Genomic DNA, 17,909 nt, shown 5'->3' with positions numbered 1-17,909 from the left:
CAAATATAACAAACCATTAAATTATTATTAATATTTAGTCACAAATGAAAACATGATGTACATACAGTACTCCAACAACTTAGACGTGAATCGAATGTGACTTTTCGTCCTTTCATCTCTCCTTAACCTTTAAATTCAGCAATACCTGCTTTATCAAAATGTGTCACAGTTGGAAGCCATGTCACTGTACATTTCTATGGCTGCTACTGTATTTTAGTTCTCTACAAACTGTTTTCACCATCATCTACTCACCCTTATTTCATCAAAACTCAAAAACCACAGCAACTTCCCCTCCACAAATCCATTTCTGTCTTCCTCCAATCCATGGAAATGTCTCTGGGTTGTCATTTTGCAGATTAAAAGTAGTATGAAATGTTATATTTCCCTGAACAGTAGCACATTTGTTCTAAAAGTCAGTTTTCACCCAAGGGCTGGTTGTTTTGGTAGTCAAGCACTCGTTTAATTGTACAACCTTAAATAACCTTTTGAAATGACACAAAACGACTTAGTTTTGTAGATCTGTTATTTCTCATAGATTTCCATCCAGTACAAGCTAATAAACTAAACATCTCCTCTTCTCTCTTTTCCTCTATTCTTTTCTTGCCCTGCCCTCGCCTGCTCTCCAGAACATCCAGTGTCCAATTGAATGTTTGAGGCCGGAGTTGCTTGCAGACGCTATCAGCCCCTCAGAGTAGAGAAGAAAGGAGGACGAGTAAAGGAGGATGAAGAAGTGAGACCCCTTACAGCGTTGCCACCACTTCAAGAAGGACACCTCCTCTTGCTTTCATTAAAAGAAGGCACTTCAATCAGACCTGTGCCTTTTTTTTAAAGGTTGTCCTCTCTGCAAATTTTAGTGCGTTAACAAGACTTTTCTACACCAAACCTCTGTGCCTTTTCAAAGATCCATCCAACTTTTTATGTTGGCTGTGTCTCTTTTTTTGACAGAAACAAGGATTTCTTCATCAAATTAACTTTTGACACAAATCTGCCAGAGCACAAATCCTGCTGCTTTATCACCTCAAACCTGCCTACTCCAAACACACTGTAGGCAACACATGCACACACACTCACACACACACATACACACCAGATGCAGTATTGTTGTGTATTCTTATATACTGTTGCATCGAGTCTTTTTTTTTTATTTGTTCAAATTTTAAAAACATTCCATGACAATTCGCTTCTTTTGACCAAGACAATACACACCGCTCAAAACAGGACTTACAGAACTTCATATAATTGACCTATTTGTAGCCATATTTGTTGCATTTCCCCTTAAAATTTATTGTAATGAAATTCCAAAGTCCAAAGCCATACACTGTCGTCCAAAGTTGTTGTTTCTATTGTTAAATACACACTCCAACATCCACAGCTCCAGTCTCAGCTTGAGTAACCTCGACAGACACGACAGTCACAGTCAGTTTTAAATAAAATGTGTCAGGACAGTTTTTTTTTATCAACCTGCATCAGAATTTTTTGTAATGAAGGGGGTTACTGTCATAAAAGCTGTGCAGTAAGTGTCCTGTCTGTCTCCTTGTGGTCAGTATTCTGCTCTTGTGATGAGCAAAGCAGTTGGTCACTAGGATTTCTCTTCAAATGACAAGCACAACAGACTTTCCTTAAAGATAAGCACTGCTACTTTTGAGTTAATATTAAAACCCGTTGCCTCGTTATTATTACAGCGCAGGCTCTTGAAGTCACCATGTAAATGTTATTGGGTCATCTGTGGGTGTTATATAAGCACCTAACAAATCTAAAGCCAAAGTTGACTGACCAAAAAGTTAAACCTGTTCTCACAAAAATGTATTGGAAAATTCACCATTATTTTCAGGTGAGATGTATTTTAATTAACAAAATGTTTGTAATTTTTTTTTTTTTTTTTTAATTTTTAATGAATTTCTTTTATTTATCCCTTTTTATTCAGGCATTTTGTTCAATGCTATTTTGGGGTGTACACTTTGTTTGATTAACTTGTTTTTTTTTATGGTTGGTGCCAAACTCTGAACTACTGTGGACTGAATCTTTTTAATAAACTGAACAAAATCCCAGCCAGTTTGTTGTTGTTGTTGTTGGGGGAGAGTGAATATGTTAGGGTTTGGTCAAACCTGAATTGTTTATTATGTATTATTATGTAAATTAAGCTTTTGAATTAGCTTTCCAGTACCTTAGATGTAGATGTATCAGAATAATATGGAAAGTCAGGGCTTTAGACTTTAGACAGCGCAAAAAAGGAAATTCTAGCGGAAGTCTCATTCAACCCTGCAGAGTCTCCCATTGGTTCGTACAGAATTAAAAGGTGCAATATAGGACATTCAGTCCCACTAGATGTCAGCAAACACCTATTTGCTATGTAAAGATATAGTGAAGTAATGGTGTCCTGAGCAGAAAATGAAGTCACACTCCCTCTGTGTGTGTTATGTTATGTGCGTGTTAGTGCATGTGATTCCCTCCCTGTCCTCCCATGTCCATCTTCAACATGGTGGCCAGGTCACAAACTTTCTCATATTACAACTAAACAGTACACTAAAATATGTTTCTGAAAACATTTGAGGTGAGAAATAGGCAATGCAGTAACATAATCTTGATCCATATGTCATCACCTTTTTTCCCAACTTTGAGTAAACAACACGCACATTTATTTTGGTCTGAGATGCTGGTGCTCTAGTGCAACATCTAGTGGGGCTGAATGTCGTATCTTGAACCTTTAAAAGTTATTTAAAGGGGTGCTAGGTGAAATATTAGACCAAGAAATTGTGTCAAAAAAATAATATAAATATTATAATGTGGCATTTGTTTTAACTACAGAGGCTAACAGCTTATCTGCCATTTCAGACTATAATAGATTATCTACTGTCTAATCAATTGGATTGTTGAGGCAGGGGGTTCCGGCAAACCTTGACCATAACTTTGTCCTATTTATCAGCTAAACCCTAATAGTTAAAAGGCAAAAACTACAACCCCTTAACAATTTTGCTAAACTTTTAGATTTCACACATGCTCAGAGATTGGGCCTACAATGTTCACTGCAGAGTAATGACATGTCATCCAAAAAACTTATAAAACACTTATTTACATCCATTATACTGTAAATCAGTGGTAGCCAAATAGTGGCCTATGGGCCAAAGTGGTCCCTCTGACAAAGATAGTTTTCCTTTCTATTGATTACGTCAAATCTCTTACATGACTCTTCCTAAATCTTCGGTAGAAAATGATACACACAAGGCGCATGTAAATCTCGATGGATTTCACCTTGTAACATCTTATAAACCTACCAGATGAATAATAAAGGTACAAAACATAACTTGGCCAATCTGAGCAGAATATATTTGTGTCAATAACAGCACTTTGCTTCAACCATAAATGAAGAAGGCCACTGTTTATTGTGTGTGGATAAATTATTAATTACATTTCTAGTCTTGTAGTGTAATGTGTAGTGTTAGTAAGTCTTTTTTTTTGCCAAATGAGTATTAACATGCTGCTGTCACTTACTTGAGCCCTCACTTACTGATGGGAATTATGAAATCTGCCATCAGATACAACCCTAAAACTGTTATATACATCAAACTATTTAGAACAGAACATATTAGGCTTTGTTTTTACCACACCTATATGTAGGCCCCCCAACAGTGCAGTGCTGAAAAAAACTGGCCCATGGTTGAACCTAATTGCTGATCCGTGCTGTAAAAGATGTGGGGTTGCATATTGCTGACTGTGCGGCTTCGCCTGTGGCAATGACGCTTTTATTCCAAAGAAACCAGAGTGGAAGTGGTGACTACGAGAAGGCGGGTAAAGCAGCAAAAAGGGCTTTGGAGAGTGGGAGTAATGACATTAATGTAAATATTAGTAAGTTAAAAGCTAAAGTGGTGATTAAGGGACTAAACTAAATGAGGTGGCAGAATGAATGGAAGAAAGAAAGTAAAGTTTAAAATATCTTTTTAAAACTAAAGCATTAGTGAGGAGCGCACGGTCTAATAGGAAAGAGGGGAGAGTTATAATGAGATTAAGGAATGGTCATACTGGCCTAAAGAGTTCTCTCTATGTGAATGGAAAGCATAATAATGGAAATTGTGAATATTGTGGAGAGGAAAAAAAAGTGGACCATGTTTTATGATACTGCAAGAAGTATGTTTCAAGTTTTGAAGAATGCGCTAAGAAAGATTGGAGAGCAAAATATCAGTAATACTCTAAAAAAAATCTTCAGGTGACAGTGTTGGAAACTCCTACTAGAATAGGGGAGAATGGGGTTGGTTGTCACATTCATTAGATGTCAGTCCCTAGAGGGCGCTGTTAAAAAATGGTACTGTTGGTACTGAAATTTCAATAAATGTTGAATGTTCAATTTTAAGAACATTCAACATGAAATTAAACTTTTTAAATTCATTTTAAAGGTTGACTCCATTATTTTCTTAATTAAAATAACATAGTGACAACCAGCCCCATAGTGTGTGACTACCAACCCCACAATGGGGATGGTTGTCACAAGTGCACAAGACATATTTGACAGTCCACATCTTTTGAACAGAATAAGCTTAAGGAGAGTAAGGTCATTCTAATCCTACCTGACACTTTAAGCTAAGTTCAGACCAAAGATTCATGACGAGACAAGTTGAAACTTGCAACTACTTGCAATGTGCCAACCTGCCAATTATTGGAGGAGTCTACAAACTGGTTATCTATTTAACACAAATCAGCTTGCCACTTGGTCGTCTGCCAGTTGTCTGTGCTGTAGCTGATAAAGACATCTTGGGAGGCAGATCGAGAGGAAGAAATACGTTGCGAATCTCTACATTTATATTATGAAATCACAAGATAAATGAAAAAACCCTACTGAGGTTTTATTACATATTAAAAACCACATTTTACACTTCACTTGAATTGTCAATTTGGAGGGCTGTTAGATTTCATTTTTGTTTCGAGTCAATGCGACTAAACAAGATGATGTATCGTCTCCATAGCAACGACTCTCTGTGCTTATGTTCTAACTGCCGGCTTTTCAGGGGGTTTTTTGTAGCTGGATATAATTTGCAGCATCTTAAAATATGAATGAAGACAGTGGTAGTGAGTTACTTGCTACAGTTGCATTTTTTAGTATTGATGAAAAGGCGAAAACATGAAATAAAAACAAAAAAACAAGAAGGTCGAGGCTCTCATTTCCTCCATCCAAACCATTTCAACCAGCAGACAGTTTGTAAATGACTTGACCGGCTGACTTTGCTACAAGCTGATTTACTGTTGAAACAGGTGACGTGCCTTATGTTCTAAAACCAGCCACTGGTGACTTGCTAAGCTGAGTCACAGGTGATGCCACTAGCCGGCTTCAGTTGAGCTAAGATGGGCCAGTTCACACCGTTGCAACTTTTCCCTGCAACGTTCTAAAACAGTTTAATCTCGTCATGAATCTTTGGCCTGAACTGGGCTTTGGGCTTCCATTACACATTCAAAGGGAATCTATTAAAGATATGGTTTTTGAGGGATTGAAATGAAAGTAAAAAGTGTGACTACCAACCAAGCGGGTAGCTCCTGGTCTGAAAAGTGAAGCCAATGCGGAAGTGCCTTAAACCTGCATTCTCTCTGTTGACAGGACACCTTGAACTGCAAACAAGGTCAGTTATGACTCTTTCTATTATGACTTTTTGATCCATGGAGATTTTATATTTGTAAAACTTTCCTCGAGCCAAGAAAAGCGATTTAAAAATCTGTGATGTCATCACAATGTAAAGTCTATGGGCAGAGCGGGAACTTGCGGGCGGAGCCAGCGGGAGAAACACTACTGAGTATATTCAGTGGGCCGCACAAAACACAGAAGCAAATATGCCATGCAAGCAATTCTTCTAGGATTGAATGGGCGCCATTTTTGGTCTGGTATCCAGCTCTTATAATACATCCATGGTGACATCACATTGACTACATCCATTTTTTTTTTTTTACAGTCTATGCCAGCCATTCTCAACCACTGGGCCGTGGCCCACAGGTGGGCCGCAGAGTGCCATCTAGTGGGCAGCGCAGACAGTGGTACTGCCAGATGGTTAAAAATGTATTAATTTTTGGTTAATTACAAAACTAGATATTTTTATATCTAAATGTGCTCAAGAATTCACAAAAAAACGTCAAATTAAAATGCTTAATTTCAATGACCAGTTACATGTTAATATCACCACGCCAATCATGACACATCATTAGGTAGAGACAAACGTGTTTGCCACTGTTAGCTAACTAACTTTCTCTGTGGATCCTGCTTCAGAAGACACATCTCTATCCGCTGTGTTGGGAAATGAACTGATGGAACTATCAGCAGACAGCAGCCGGAAGCTTCAGCTCACACAAGTTGACCTTGCTTCACTCTGGATACTGGCTGCAAGTCAATATCCCTCTCTGTCAAAACGGTCAATCAAATTTCTGCTGCCTTTCACCACCACCTATTTAAGTCAGGGCCTATTTATGTGCCACCTATTTATGTACAGTCAATGTGACTGTCACAAAATCAAAGGCAAGGAACAAACTGAAAGCAGCTACTGCACGTCAGCCTCTCACCCATCCCACCATGACTTGGAATTTTTTTAGAGTTACAAAAGGTTGCGAAACCCTGGTCTATGCTGCCAACCCCATTGTTCCCTGTTTAAAATCTGTGAAATATTAGTATAAGTTGTTTATTTATTTTTATTTTCATTTAACTCCCTTTTATTTATTTAATTATGACTATTTTGTTTATTATTTTGATTGTAATTATTTGTTTGGTAGAAATATTAGAGATAGAAAGATAATATCTTTAGTCCACACTCCAGATCAGTTGGTGGCGCTAATGCGCCCGCAAGCTAATGCCAACTGCCAATAATAAGTGACAGAAGAAGAAGGAGGAGGACGTGGTGACGTTGCTGCCTCAGAGGAAGCTCAGAGGAAACGTAGAGTGGAAATCAGAGTAAGAGGAAGCGCGGGCCAACTCTCCAAATGGACAACAACACGGACAACGTTTGTATCGACAGTTTAATCCTGAAGCTGCACGATGTGAACGCAGTGAAATTTGGAGAATACAAATTGAAGAGCGGCATGCTGACACCCATTTATATCGACCTGAGAGTGCTCGTGTCCTACCCCGCGCTCATGAACCAGGTAAGCACGTGCTGGTGTCCTACGCGCCGCGCGACCTGATGTTGGACTTTAAATAGTGTTTGATAAAGGAGACAAATTAATGACACCCTGCAGGTTACGTGGCACATACTCACGTTATAAATGTCAATTACAGGGTGTTGGGTGTGATTTGGTTTTGATACGCACGTGGGAGCTTATCAGCATTTAAAGTTTGAAAGTCCAAAAGTCACACTAAAAGAATTTCAGTGAATTCAGTGAGCAAACTAGTTTTTACAAGAAAACTATAACTTTACGAATTTTGCAGCTGTTGAATGAGCCTGTCAATAAATTGCACAATAATCTAGAAACTTCCATCAATGTAATAACGCACTCCAATACAAAACCACTTACTAAGCTTTAAAAATGATCAGTTAGCTGTATCAGCATCTCTTTAACACAGTGTCAACAACATTGAACATTATTACCTGTACAGATATGCACTTTATAGAAGGGCTATTGCAATGAATTGAACTAGACTGGGCAACAAGTTTGCTTTAAACTGGTAACTCTTTGTATACTCTCATGCAAAATGTTATGATAGCTCTTATTCAGTTAATTGATAAGTTATACCTACCAACCTTAAATTAATATAAGGTTGCACAAATTACCCTAGTTTTGCTGAAAGTAGTTGAATTTATCTCCTTTTTAAAAGCATCAGTTAAACAGGTTACAACTACTCATTAACATCCCCTTTTATAGTGTTTAAACATTATCAGGGACATACAATGTGTTGGAACTTGTAGGAATGATGGAAAAATGATACGTCAGCACATGTGTAGGTACACTGGATGTTCTGGTCTCCTGTGTGACTTGCTTTTGTCATGCAGCCACCACATTTACATTTACATTGTTTGTCATTTGGCGCTTTGACACTTTTATCCAAAGCAACTTATAAATGAAGCAAGACAATCAAGCGTTAAGCCTCTTTCACACATAGTTCCCGGTAAATTACTGGGTTAACCTTTCAGGTACTGCTGGTGATTTTCACTATTCACACATGCAGTTACATTCAGGAACATTTCCATCTTGTGCCTTTTCACACAAGCCATGGCAGTGCTGGAATAGATGGGGCAAGGGACAGTTCAGCAGATGGCTGTAATGTAACACTTATGGATGCCAACCACCATAAACTCAGCAGAAGAAGAGGGCAAAACTTTCAAAGTAATGATTCATATTAGTGCTGATCTAATATGAATCAAGATTATGTTACTGCATTGCCTGTTTCTCGCCTCAAATATCTCCAGAAACATATTTTAGTGTACTGTTTCAACTCGTAGTACGTCACCCAGACGTCAAGTCTTGTGATTGCTTCACTCGCTCCATGTAAAACTGTCTTTCGTCAGATGAACGTAACCCTTTACATGCTTGTCCCTGCAATCTTACTGCTTTCATTCACAACACAGCTGTACCGGCGTTTTCCCTGAAATGTTACTGGGTCTTGAGGTGGGAAACTGGTGATACAGATTTCCCTGAATATCAATCCCTGCTCCCATTCACACATGAGCCCATGCAGGAAATGTTCCTGAACATTTCAGGGATAGACTGCATGTGTGAAAGGGGCTGACGAGTTACAAGTGCAATGACACAGAAGATGCACTAGACAGAAGATTTTTAAAATAAATAAATAAATAAAAAATCAAAGTTGGAAACAGCTGGAAGTAGACTGGTCCATAAGAAATAGCATAAACAACAAGAAAGTAGTGCATCAATCAACTGCTGCCACTTAAAAATCTTGATCGTTTTTCTCTTGTTACATCTCCAGGTGTCAAGCCTCATCTATCAGAGAGTTCAAGACGAGGGGCTACAGTTCGACTCGGTGTGTGGCGTTCCATACACAGCATTGCCTTTAGCTACAATTATCTGCTCTAGACATGAACTGCCCATGCTTATCAGGCGCAAGGAGGCCAAGGACTATGGTAGGTGGCAAGAAGGATAGTCAGACTTTAACAAACTTTCAGGAATGCTGACCTTGTTGAACTAGTTATTACACGTGAAAAGATTTGTGTTCAAGAAGTGCCCCATTGTGAATCACTTGACTTTTAATCTGGACGGCTATATCTGTCATTGCAGAAGCTCATTTAATAAGAAACAACCTGATCTTTGTGTTCACTCTCCACAAAGTCAGTCTGGCCACATGTGATTGAAGCAGTTTCAGGAACTTTTTCCAGGAGCTTCTCTGGGTTAATAAATAGTCGAAGAGTCAAGCATGTCTGTTTGTTTAGGATATTAGTACTGATAAGTTTCCTCATGTAACCCCGCTAGGGACCAAGCGTATGGTGGAGGGCCAATGCCGTGAGGGGGACACATGTCTGATCATTGAAGATACGGTGACCAGTGGCACCAGCATCCTGGAGACTGCTGAAGTGCTCTACAAAGAGGGACTGAAGGTGCAGTAGCAACATGAAAACATTAGTTATGATAATATGATTTGGTTGGCAGTGAGTCCTTTTCCTGATCTTAAAAACTGGCCACAGTGGATGTAATTCTCTTTTAACATAATTGGTTTATTTGTTAAAGGTGACAGATGCCATCGTACTGATGGACAGAGAGCAAGGTGGGGTGGAGATGTTGGCGTCTCAGGGAATCAAGCTCCATCCTATCATCTCCATGTTCAAGCTGCTTAACGTGCTGCTGGCCGCCGAACGCATCGACGCTCAAACCGCCCAGAGCGTCCGCAAGTTCATCCTGGACAATAACACTTTCAGGTACAGCGTGACACGAGAGGGAGAGGATCTGCTTCCTGGCATGTAGTGTTTATAGATTTATCCTGTTATCTATTGTTGTTGTTTATTTATGATTACAGTGAGTTCATATTCAAAGATGTCATTTATGATCATAAAGAATTTGATTATGCCTCTTTCAGCCCGAAGGAGGAGAATGGCAATGGCATTCCTGCCACCAAGAAGCCATGTTTGGAACAGAACCTGGAGCTGAGCTACGCAGACAGAGCCAAACTACCAAGTATGTAGTCTTCAAACTTGATCAAATGCTCTACCAGTATGGCTATCTAAATATAAAAGACAGTATTTCATTGTTGCATATGAAAATACATTCCACTTGAAAATATTATGCTTGTTGTAATATTGTAGTAAATGTTTTGAAAGTATAATTTTAATTTTATCATCAAGGCTCTAGACAAAACACTTAATCTTGGACAGTGTCAGTGATACTTTTCATTTGTTGCTTCATTTCTTGAATGAACCTCTTCATATATAGTTTCTCTTTTCCTCTCGTCTTCAGACATTCATCCCCTGGCGTCAAAGCTGCTGAAGATCATGGAGGAGAAGCAGTCTAACCTTTGTGTGTCTGCTGATGTTACAAGCAGCGAGGAGCTGCTCCAGCTGGCGGACTCTCTAGGTCCGAAGATGTGTGTGCTGAAGACTCACGTAGACATCCTAAAGGTAGGAGTGACACCAGTCCATTTGTCACAAAGACAAAATTGTCAGGTCAGGACAAATAAACTGATGCTTTTGTTCTGTCTGCTGAAAGGACTACACTGTGGCCTTCAGCCAGAAACTGCAGGCTTTGGCTGAGAATCACAACTTCCTCATCTTTGAAGATCGCAAGTTTGCTGACATTGGGAACACAGTCAAGCATCAGTATGAAGGTGAAAAGATTAACATTATTTTTGTCATTCCATGTTTCATGTCTCATCTGGTTTTTTTAAATGACTCTTACAAACTGTGTATTGTTAATATTTTAAGTAACTTAGCGGTATGTACATGTATCTCTTCTCCAGGTGGTTTGTACCAGATCTCATCTTGGTCCCACATAGTGAATGCTCATGCAGTGCCAGGGCCTGGTGTTGTGAAGGGTCTGGGTTCTGTAGGAAAGCCTCTGGGCCGAGGCTGTTTGCTCATAGCACAGATGAGCTCCCAGGGGTCTCTGGCCACTGGTGAATACACAAACACAGTGGTAAGCATGTCACTAACTAACTTCAGCAAGTTCCTTTCCTCAAAAATTGCAGTCTATCTATCATTTACACCACTGTTTTATCTCTGTTATCTGTCTTTATAGGTGAAGATGGCGGAGGAGCAGTCAGACTTTGTGATTGGGTTCATCTGTGGCTCTAAAATCACCAAGAGGCCAGAGTTGATCCACATGACCCCCGGGGTGCAGATGCAGGCTGGAGGTGATTTAAATGCTTTTTAATTTCACTTCCCTTGCCATTTTTTTAATGCTTTTAAGTATTTTCACAGAAATCTAGCATTTTACATTTTAAAGTTGAAGTTAATCAAAGGAAACTGAAAGCATGTCTGTAAAGGAAAATTCCACCTAGCTAAACTCATACATACATTAACATGTTATACCAATAATCTGCAATGTTCATGACTTTTAGGAGTTGAATCATGATGTGTTGTAATGTACCTACTGTGTCTCAACCCTAGAGGCACATATTGTACTGTGTGGTCCATTAGTATTTGGACAGTGACTCATCCCACCACATGAGCTCTGAAATAAAACAATTACTATAAGGTTAAAGTGCTGACTATCAGTTTTAAGGGTGTGTGTGAGCTGTTCACACCCAAACAGTCATCAGGGTATGACATATTAGTCCTTGTTAGACACAGTACTCCAATTTTAGGACATTTTTTTAAATTTGTGTAATTGTCTTTGTGATCCAGTGTATTAAAAAATGGTTAAATTACTGTTTATTTCATATGGATGTAAGGATCTTCTGACTAAACCTGAGTCAGCAGATTAATGTCATAATCATTGTTTCATTTTAAATCCAATGCACTAAAGCCAACACAACAATACAATGTGTTTAAATGTTAGTGTTCATGGATAGATTTTAATTATGTAACTTCTCTTTGAAGCCTTGAACTTAGACCACTCAGGCAAAAATGTATCAATGATATGTTCACTTTTCTGTGTGTTGTGATTCCTCTTGAACACAAGGTGGTGCCATAGTACAAAAAATGATTGCTGGCTTTGCTCTCAGTAACCAGTGACTGAACAGTTAGCACCTCCTTCTCATCCATCCCTCTCCCTGTCTCCCTCCACACCAGGAGATGTTTTGGGCCAGCAGTACACCACTCCAGAGGAAGTTATCTGCAACAAAGGCTCTGATGTCATCATTGTCGGACGGGGTATCCTGGAGGCTCCTGATAGGCTGAAAGCCGCTGAGGCGTACAGAAAGTCGGGCTGGAAGGCTTACATGAAGAGACTGGGTCAGAGTGGCCAATAGGAGCAAAAAAATCTTCATCTTTACGTCTAATTGAAAATTTAAGCTACCACGCTAACGAGGACTGCTGCAGATGATCAGGGTTTTTTTTGTTTTTATTTAGATTTAGATCTCCCAGGAACACCAGTGTGCACATAATTGTATACATAGAAATATATGTAGATATGTGCGTCTGTACATCACACTGCCACATCAAAACACGGGTTCCTACACAGTTTAACATGCAAGGGGGCAGTTGAGGGGAATGTAACACTTTACCGGTGAACATTTTTATGTATACTCTTGATTCTGTCCTATTAATAAGCTGCTCAACTTGACCCGGCATCTGATTTGCTCTGCTCTGGTACTTCTGACAAGGTCAAGTATTTTGGTGAAGGGTTTAGTATTATTTACAGTTAACCATGGAGAGTTACAAATGGAGAGAAATCCATGATTGTTTTCTAAGTGAGTTGCACTGTTAGTGTGCAGTAGCCTGCTAAACGCTAAATACAAGGTGTCATTCCCTTGACAAAGAGTACAGCTTCCAGGCAAACTGAGGCTTTTCTTTGTCACAAACACACCATTCCTGTGTCTTCTTTCTTATAATTGCAGTATTAAAGTTAAAATTCAGGGCATTCTGCAGCATGCAATCAAAAATATTTTGTATTCAGAGTCAGCCAATTGGGATTTTCAGTAATACTGTAGAGACAGACATTTTAATTCCTCAAAACCTTATTTACTTGTTACATAAACATTTCTAGTATACAGAACAGGTCGATCAGTCACAGTTCAGTTGTGGATGAAGGGTTTCTTGACTTTTTGAGGGAACACTTCACATTATAAACTGAATAGGTCCACTACAAAATGATGGCTTTTGTTTTGCCTGATTGCTTGAGATGCCCTGGACCCTCTGAGCAGTGAACAGTCTACTTGATATGTATTTTTCACCAGCTGCAATAATTTAAATATTAGTTTGAATGATTTGATGAGTGTAGCCCCATTAGATTGTGAATTACAAGATGTGGAAGTGCTGATTTAGGCTTGGGTTAGTCGACATAAGTGTGTCTTGATTACGTCCAATGTCTACCGTCCATACTGATAACTTAAAATGACAGAAACCCATGTGAGGCATTTCTTTTTCTATAGAGAGATGAATTCTGATATGTGATATGATGCGTCAGCTCAAACAACCAGTCTGGAAGTTGTCCTTCATAGTTTGACTGTTGGTTAAAAAAAAAACAGTTGATAAACAAGTTTCAGTCCTTCAGTTTGTGACCACTCCCTCACATGTAGACAGAAGTTGCATCTTGCAAACAGTGTGTCCTGAAGCCATGACTGTTGTGCTTTTACTACTGCATGCAGTGAAATGGTTCATTCATGTTTGAGTCAGTGGGTTTTCTTCTTGATTTGTTGAATAAATGTTTCATCTTCTTCTCTAACAGGGACCCTCTTTGGCTTTTTAGTTTCTTCTCATAACTAAAGAAATGCAATGTTGTCGGTTTTTTTTTTTTTTTTTTGCATAATGAGCCTAAAACCTTCAATAAAACCTAAATGTCAAAAAATCCCTTTTATAGTAAATTTTGCTCACCTACTGACTATGTTGATGCTTACTGTAATTCAATGTAAATGTTGTGTTTTATGTGTTATGTGTTTTGTAAGATGACATTGGAACACTCCATCACCGGCAATACGGTTGAATTTAATGTTTTGTCTGATAGTAATATATATCACAATAGGGCTAATGTATTCAAAATATTTCTTCAACTATAACATGTTACATTGAACAAAACATTTTACACCTGTAAAAAGTTTTGCAAAAAATAATGCTAGTTTTAAATTGCAGTTTTCCTTTTATATGATCGAACATACAGTCGTAGCGTCATTCTAGTTCTCAAGTCTGTAAAAGATAATATTGAGTTTTCATCCAGCACTACATTACTGCATTATAGATCTATTTGTTTATGGGATATGGAGTGTTTTTTTCCAGAACAATTAGACTCTCTTTCAGTCTAATGATGCACAGTGAATTTAATGCATGCATTTTTTTTCTTCTAGTTCCTTCAGTTAGATGTTTGAGCTTCACTGTGCAGAACGATGTATGTGCAGAGTTTGACACCAGAAAGCTGTTTTCACATTCATCTGCTGAAGGAGGAAAGTTTTTTTCTGTGCTCACCTTAAATCTGAGTTAAAGTGTATACCTGCGAGCACAATTTGTGACATTACGTCCTGTTTAGACACCGATCATGGTCCAGTATGCAACTTACAAATATGATGTGGAAACTTGATACAGAATGGTGACGTAGGAGACATCTTGTGTCCAGCAGTTAAACTTCAGAAATGAACATTATGTGCATATCATGTATTTTTCAATTTTCTTTTCTTTTTTTTCTGTATTTTTTAATTTTCAATCAGGGATTTTGCACACTGAAGTCTGTTTACAGGTCTTGGGGGAGGAAGGAGGGTTACGATTACATATGTGCTAAAAAAGTATATAAAGCCTTTTGTGGCTGTGTGAATTCACATAAATTACCTCAAGGGATGTCAGACTACAACTTTTTAAAATGAAAACAAAATCGGGGGGTGTGGAGTTAGAAAGAAGTGAGCATCTCTGTAGCCCACTTCTCGTTTCTGTTTACGGATAATGGCTTGAGGATACATGAATCTATAACATAACCGAAACTGTACAGTTGAGTGAATCAAGTCAAGTCACATAATGTAATGTAATGTAGACACCAGGTTTTGACAAGGAAGAAGAATGTCTGAAATTAAAAAAAGATGGTTCTGCTGCTCTGAATTTTGATCCTTTATCTTAAAACTGTCCATTTATTGAATTTTATAGGAGTGCAATGCTAAGTCTGTGCTACTGTGAAACATGGATGGTCCAACTAGAGCAGTGACAAGAGGTCATGTTGTGTGGAAGAGTTTCTGTTGTTAGTTGACAAATTAAATCTACTTTTAGCCTACAATCATTTACAAACTAATTTTAAATATTCATGTAAGTCATTAGTTATTCATGGACTGTTATGTCAATTAACAATTTAATAGACTGATCATAAATAGTTCCTTTTTGGTCCAGTAAACCACAGACAACATAATGTTCTTAGTCATTGAGACCATTCAAGTGAAAATAATTAGCTTAAACTTCTAAAACAACACACAGTCACACTCTATTTCATCAGACAGTCTCCCAAACTGTCACCTTATCATGTCATTAATTCAAGTTTTGATTTCTTGACTGGAGTGATGTTTGCTCTGAGACAGGGTAGATTTCCCTTTTTTCTGTCATATAGCCCCTGCCTGGTCTGAGGCTTGCAGAATCATCTTATCTTTTTTTATTTATTTTTAAAGCCTGTCATTAATGCAAACACACTTTTACCTGCAAGATGTCTTATCAGCTTATATATCATTGTTTTTATGTTATATTATTGTTAGATAGGCTATTTTATTCCATTTTGTATTATTTCTAATTGTCAAAATTTTTACCTATTTGCCTCATTGCAGTCCCTGAAATGTTTTCATCCTGGTTGAACATGTAAAGCACTTTTGCTAAGTGCTGTATAAATGAAGTCTATCATTAGACTGATCTAATTGGAACCTCAAACATTTTCCCTTTCGCAACACCAGGTTCATTTAAGGAAGATTCCACAACCAGCTTTCCACAAAGTTGCAGGGCAAGGTCAGCCACCAGCAGCAGAAATATCATTTGCAAGGCATATGATATGGAAATGATGCCTGAATAGGCGCCGAATATGACAAATTGAGCAAGTCGGCCAGGTAGCTACGTTACAATGAGCCTTTTTTACTGATCACCGCAGGCATAAAGGTCAGACACGTTGCCTGGCACAGAGGAGGAGGGAAGGCGCTGTGGATGGAGGAAAGGGTTGGTAAGAATAATTCATCTCGTGTGTGTGTGTGTGTGTGTGTGTGTGTGTGTGTGTGTGTGTGTGTGTTCACCTCCCCCTTTATGTCAATATTGGATCAGAGCAACGCACCATGCGACAGGTGTCTGTGCGCTCCCTGAGGATCCTCTCTCTCTTTTTTCATCCATAAGGGGTGGAGAGAGAGACAGAGAGAGAGTGAGTGAGTGAGTGAGAGAGGGGGAGAGAGAGAGGGAGAGCATGTAGAGGTATAAAAGGTGTATACCTGTTACAAACAGCACGCATTCAGTGCGCGTAAAAGGTGAGCCAAACCTACTCAAGGTTGCGCATACTTACCTTTATTGCCTTGCTTCTTCTCCTAAAGGTAGGCTATAATGCTTTCCATTCATTTTTCATTTCTTTCAGAGTATCCATTCTAACGTGGGTTTTACTTTTGTTCGCTGTTCTAACTTTTCCAAATCTCCTCCAAAGGTGTTCCTGAGAGCAGAGAAGCCAGCTGTTACGCGCTCAGTAGCTACATCTCGGTCTGGACCAACTTCTCACTGTGATCGGTTTTGTGACTTTTTCATGTCCGTATTTGCTTCACGTTGAGCCTCACGTACAATACCTGAAGATGAAGTTTTGTTCGTTCGGCTCGCGTTATGCAGGTACGGGTTGGCAACTGGAAAAAGACACAAAGTTTGTTTTTCGTCACCGAAGAACATCGCTGTTGTTAACATTGCCTAATTCAGACAGATTATGGAATGTTAATTGTTTTTAAGGAGTCTGTTCTTTAAAAAAGATCCCCCCAATTAAACATACCCACATGGGTAAGGCCAAGTTTTGCGATTTTTGTGATGAAAAACAAAAGTCAAACTTAAAAAAATCTAAGAAAACACATCAGCTATGGAATCAGGATCATTGCTCCAGCTCATATGACCTAAAAAATAATAATAATATAGTTTCAGTACCTGAAGCACCAGGTGTAGAGAATATTTCACTGAATAGGTAGATGGCCTTATTTGCATACAGCTGCCAACAGACAATGCTCTAAAGAAAGCAATGGCAGCCCTGAGGCAACATGTCGTTTGACCTGTGGGGTCACAATCATTTACCCAAAAAAGAAAGGAAAGAAAAGCAAAGAGCAAAAGGCTGCAGCAGGTGAAATAGGTCGACAGAAACAGTGATGTTATCAAGGCTTGAAGTTTAAAGAAAAAAAATGCTCCAGTTTAAATCCAGCATGTGTTTTCCTGTTTTTGTGCTTATTAAAAAAAAGTAAAATTATTAATTCCAGTCTCACATAAATCCATATGTTCATCTAAAACCTGTTGGGTCTTAACAGACACACCTGTCTGTTCAGTTCAGTAGTAGTTCTGCCAAATAGACAGCAGCTCAGCGTCACTACTGATAAACCTGTAACTGACATTGGGAGCGTGCCCAAGGCAAAGCAAGGCAATAGTTGTTCACTGTTTAATTTTAGTTGCTTGTTTAGTTTCTAGTCTGAATAATCCCTGCTTTATATCATATCATTCGTGTTCGTAGGTTGACATTTACAATAGTGAAGGGAAGATTATCTCAGTATCTCCCTTTGGGTGCTCTTTGGATAATCATTTTCCCATTGGCACATTCATGATGACAGCATGTATTTTCCACTGGGGGCCTATTCATTACTGTCCACTTCCTACGTCATGAGCTGAGGCTGCAGGCTAGCACCAGCGAGCAGAGAGATGGCTTAATGGAAGGTTATGTTAATCATTAAC

General features: G+C 38.8%; 2 protein-coding genes and 1 long non-coding RNA gene across 3 annotated transcripts in view; 2 read left to right on the top strand and 1 right to left on the bottom strand.

Annotated features, from left to right (window-relative positions):
* LOC122992017 (fibronectin-like) overlaps positions 1–2,048 on the top strand; it is a 35,225-nt gene extending 33,177 nt beyond the window's left edge. The window contains exon 49 of the mRNA XM_044365540.1: positions 627–2,048. Within this exon, the coding sequence (XP_044221475.1) occupies positions 627–695 (69 nt within the window). The 3' untranslated portion in view covers positions 696–2,048. The remainder of the gene's footprint in view (positions 1–626) is intronic.
* A 4,812-nt stretch (positions 2,049–6,860) lies between these two features.
* umps (uridine monophosphate synthetase) lies at positions 6,861–13,731 on the top strand. Its single transcript, XM_044366382.1, has 10 exons — positions 6,861–7,107; positions 8,888–9,041; positions 9,388–9,512; positions 9,643–9,830; positions 9,989–10,086; positions 10,366–10,526; positions 10,615–10,732; positions 10,865–11,040; positions 11,143–11,257; positions 12,138–13,731. The coding sequence occupies exons 1-10, from the start codon at positions 6,946–6,948 to the stop codon at positions 12,314–12,316; spliced, it is 1,476 nt and encodes a 491-aa protein (XP_044222317.1). The 5' UTR covers positions 6,861–6,945; the 3' UTR covers positions 12,317–13,731.
* A 28-nt stretch (positions 13,732–13,759) lies between these two features.
* On the bottom strand, positions 13,760–15,245 carry LOC122992552. The gene is made up of 2 exons (XR_006406071.1): positions 14,491–15,245; positions 13,760–14,431 (listed from the first exon to the last, which is right to left on the bottom strand). It is a non-coding gene; the product is annotated as an uncharacterized LOC122992552 (long non-coding RNA).
* Positions 15,246–17,909: the final 2,664 nt, after the last annotated feature.

This window comes from Thunnus albacares, chromosome 11, assembly GCF_914725855.1.
Source record: "Thunnus albacares chromosome 11, fThuAlb1.1, whole genome shotgun sequence".
Lineage (NCBI taxonomy): Eukaryota > Metazoa > Chordata > Actinopteri > Scombriformes > Scombridae > Thunnus > Thunnus albacares.
The sequence above is the reverse complement of the archived record's forward strand: the minus strand, read 5'-3'. Positions and strand labels throughout refer to the sequence as shown.

Coding starts and splice junctions, on each gene's coding strand:
- umps (XM_044366382.1), top strand. CDS start 6,946: ATGGACAACAACACGGACAACGTTTGTATCGACAGTTTAATCCTGAAG. Junction 9,513..9,642: donor TCTACAAAGAGGGACTGAAG/GTGCAGTAGCAA, acceptor TATTTGTTAAAG/GTGACAGATGCCATCGTACT. Junction 11,258..12,137: donor GGTGCAGATGCAGGCTGGAG/GTGATTTAAATG, acceptor CCTCCACACCAG/GAGATGTTTTGGGCCAGCAG.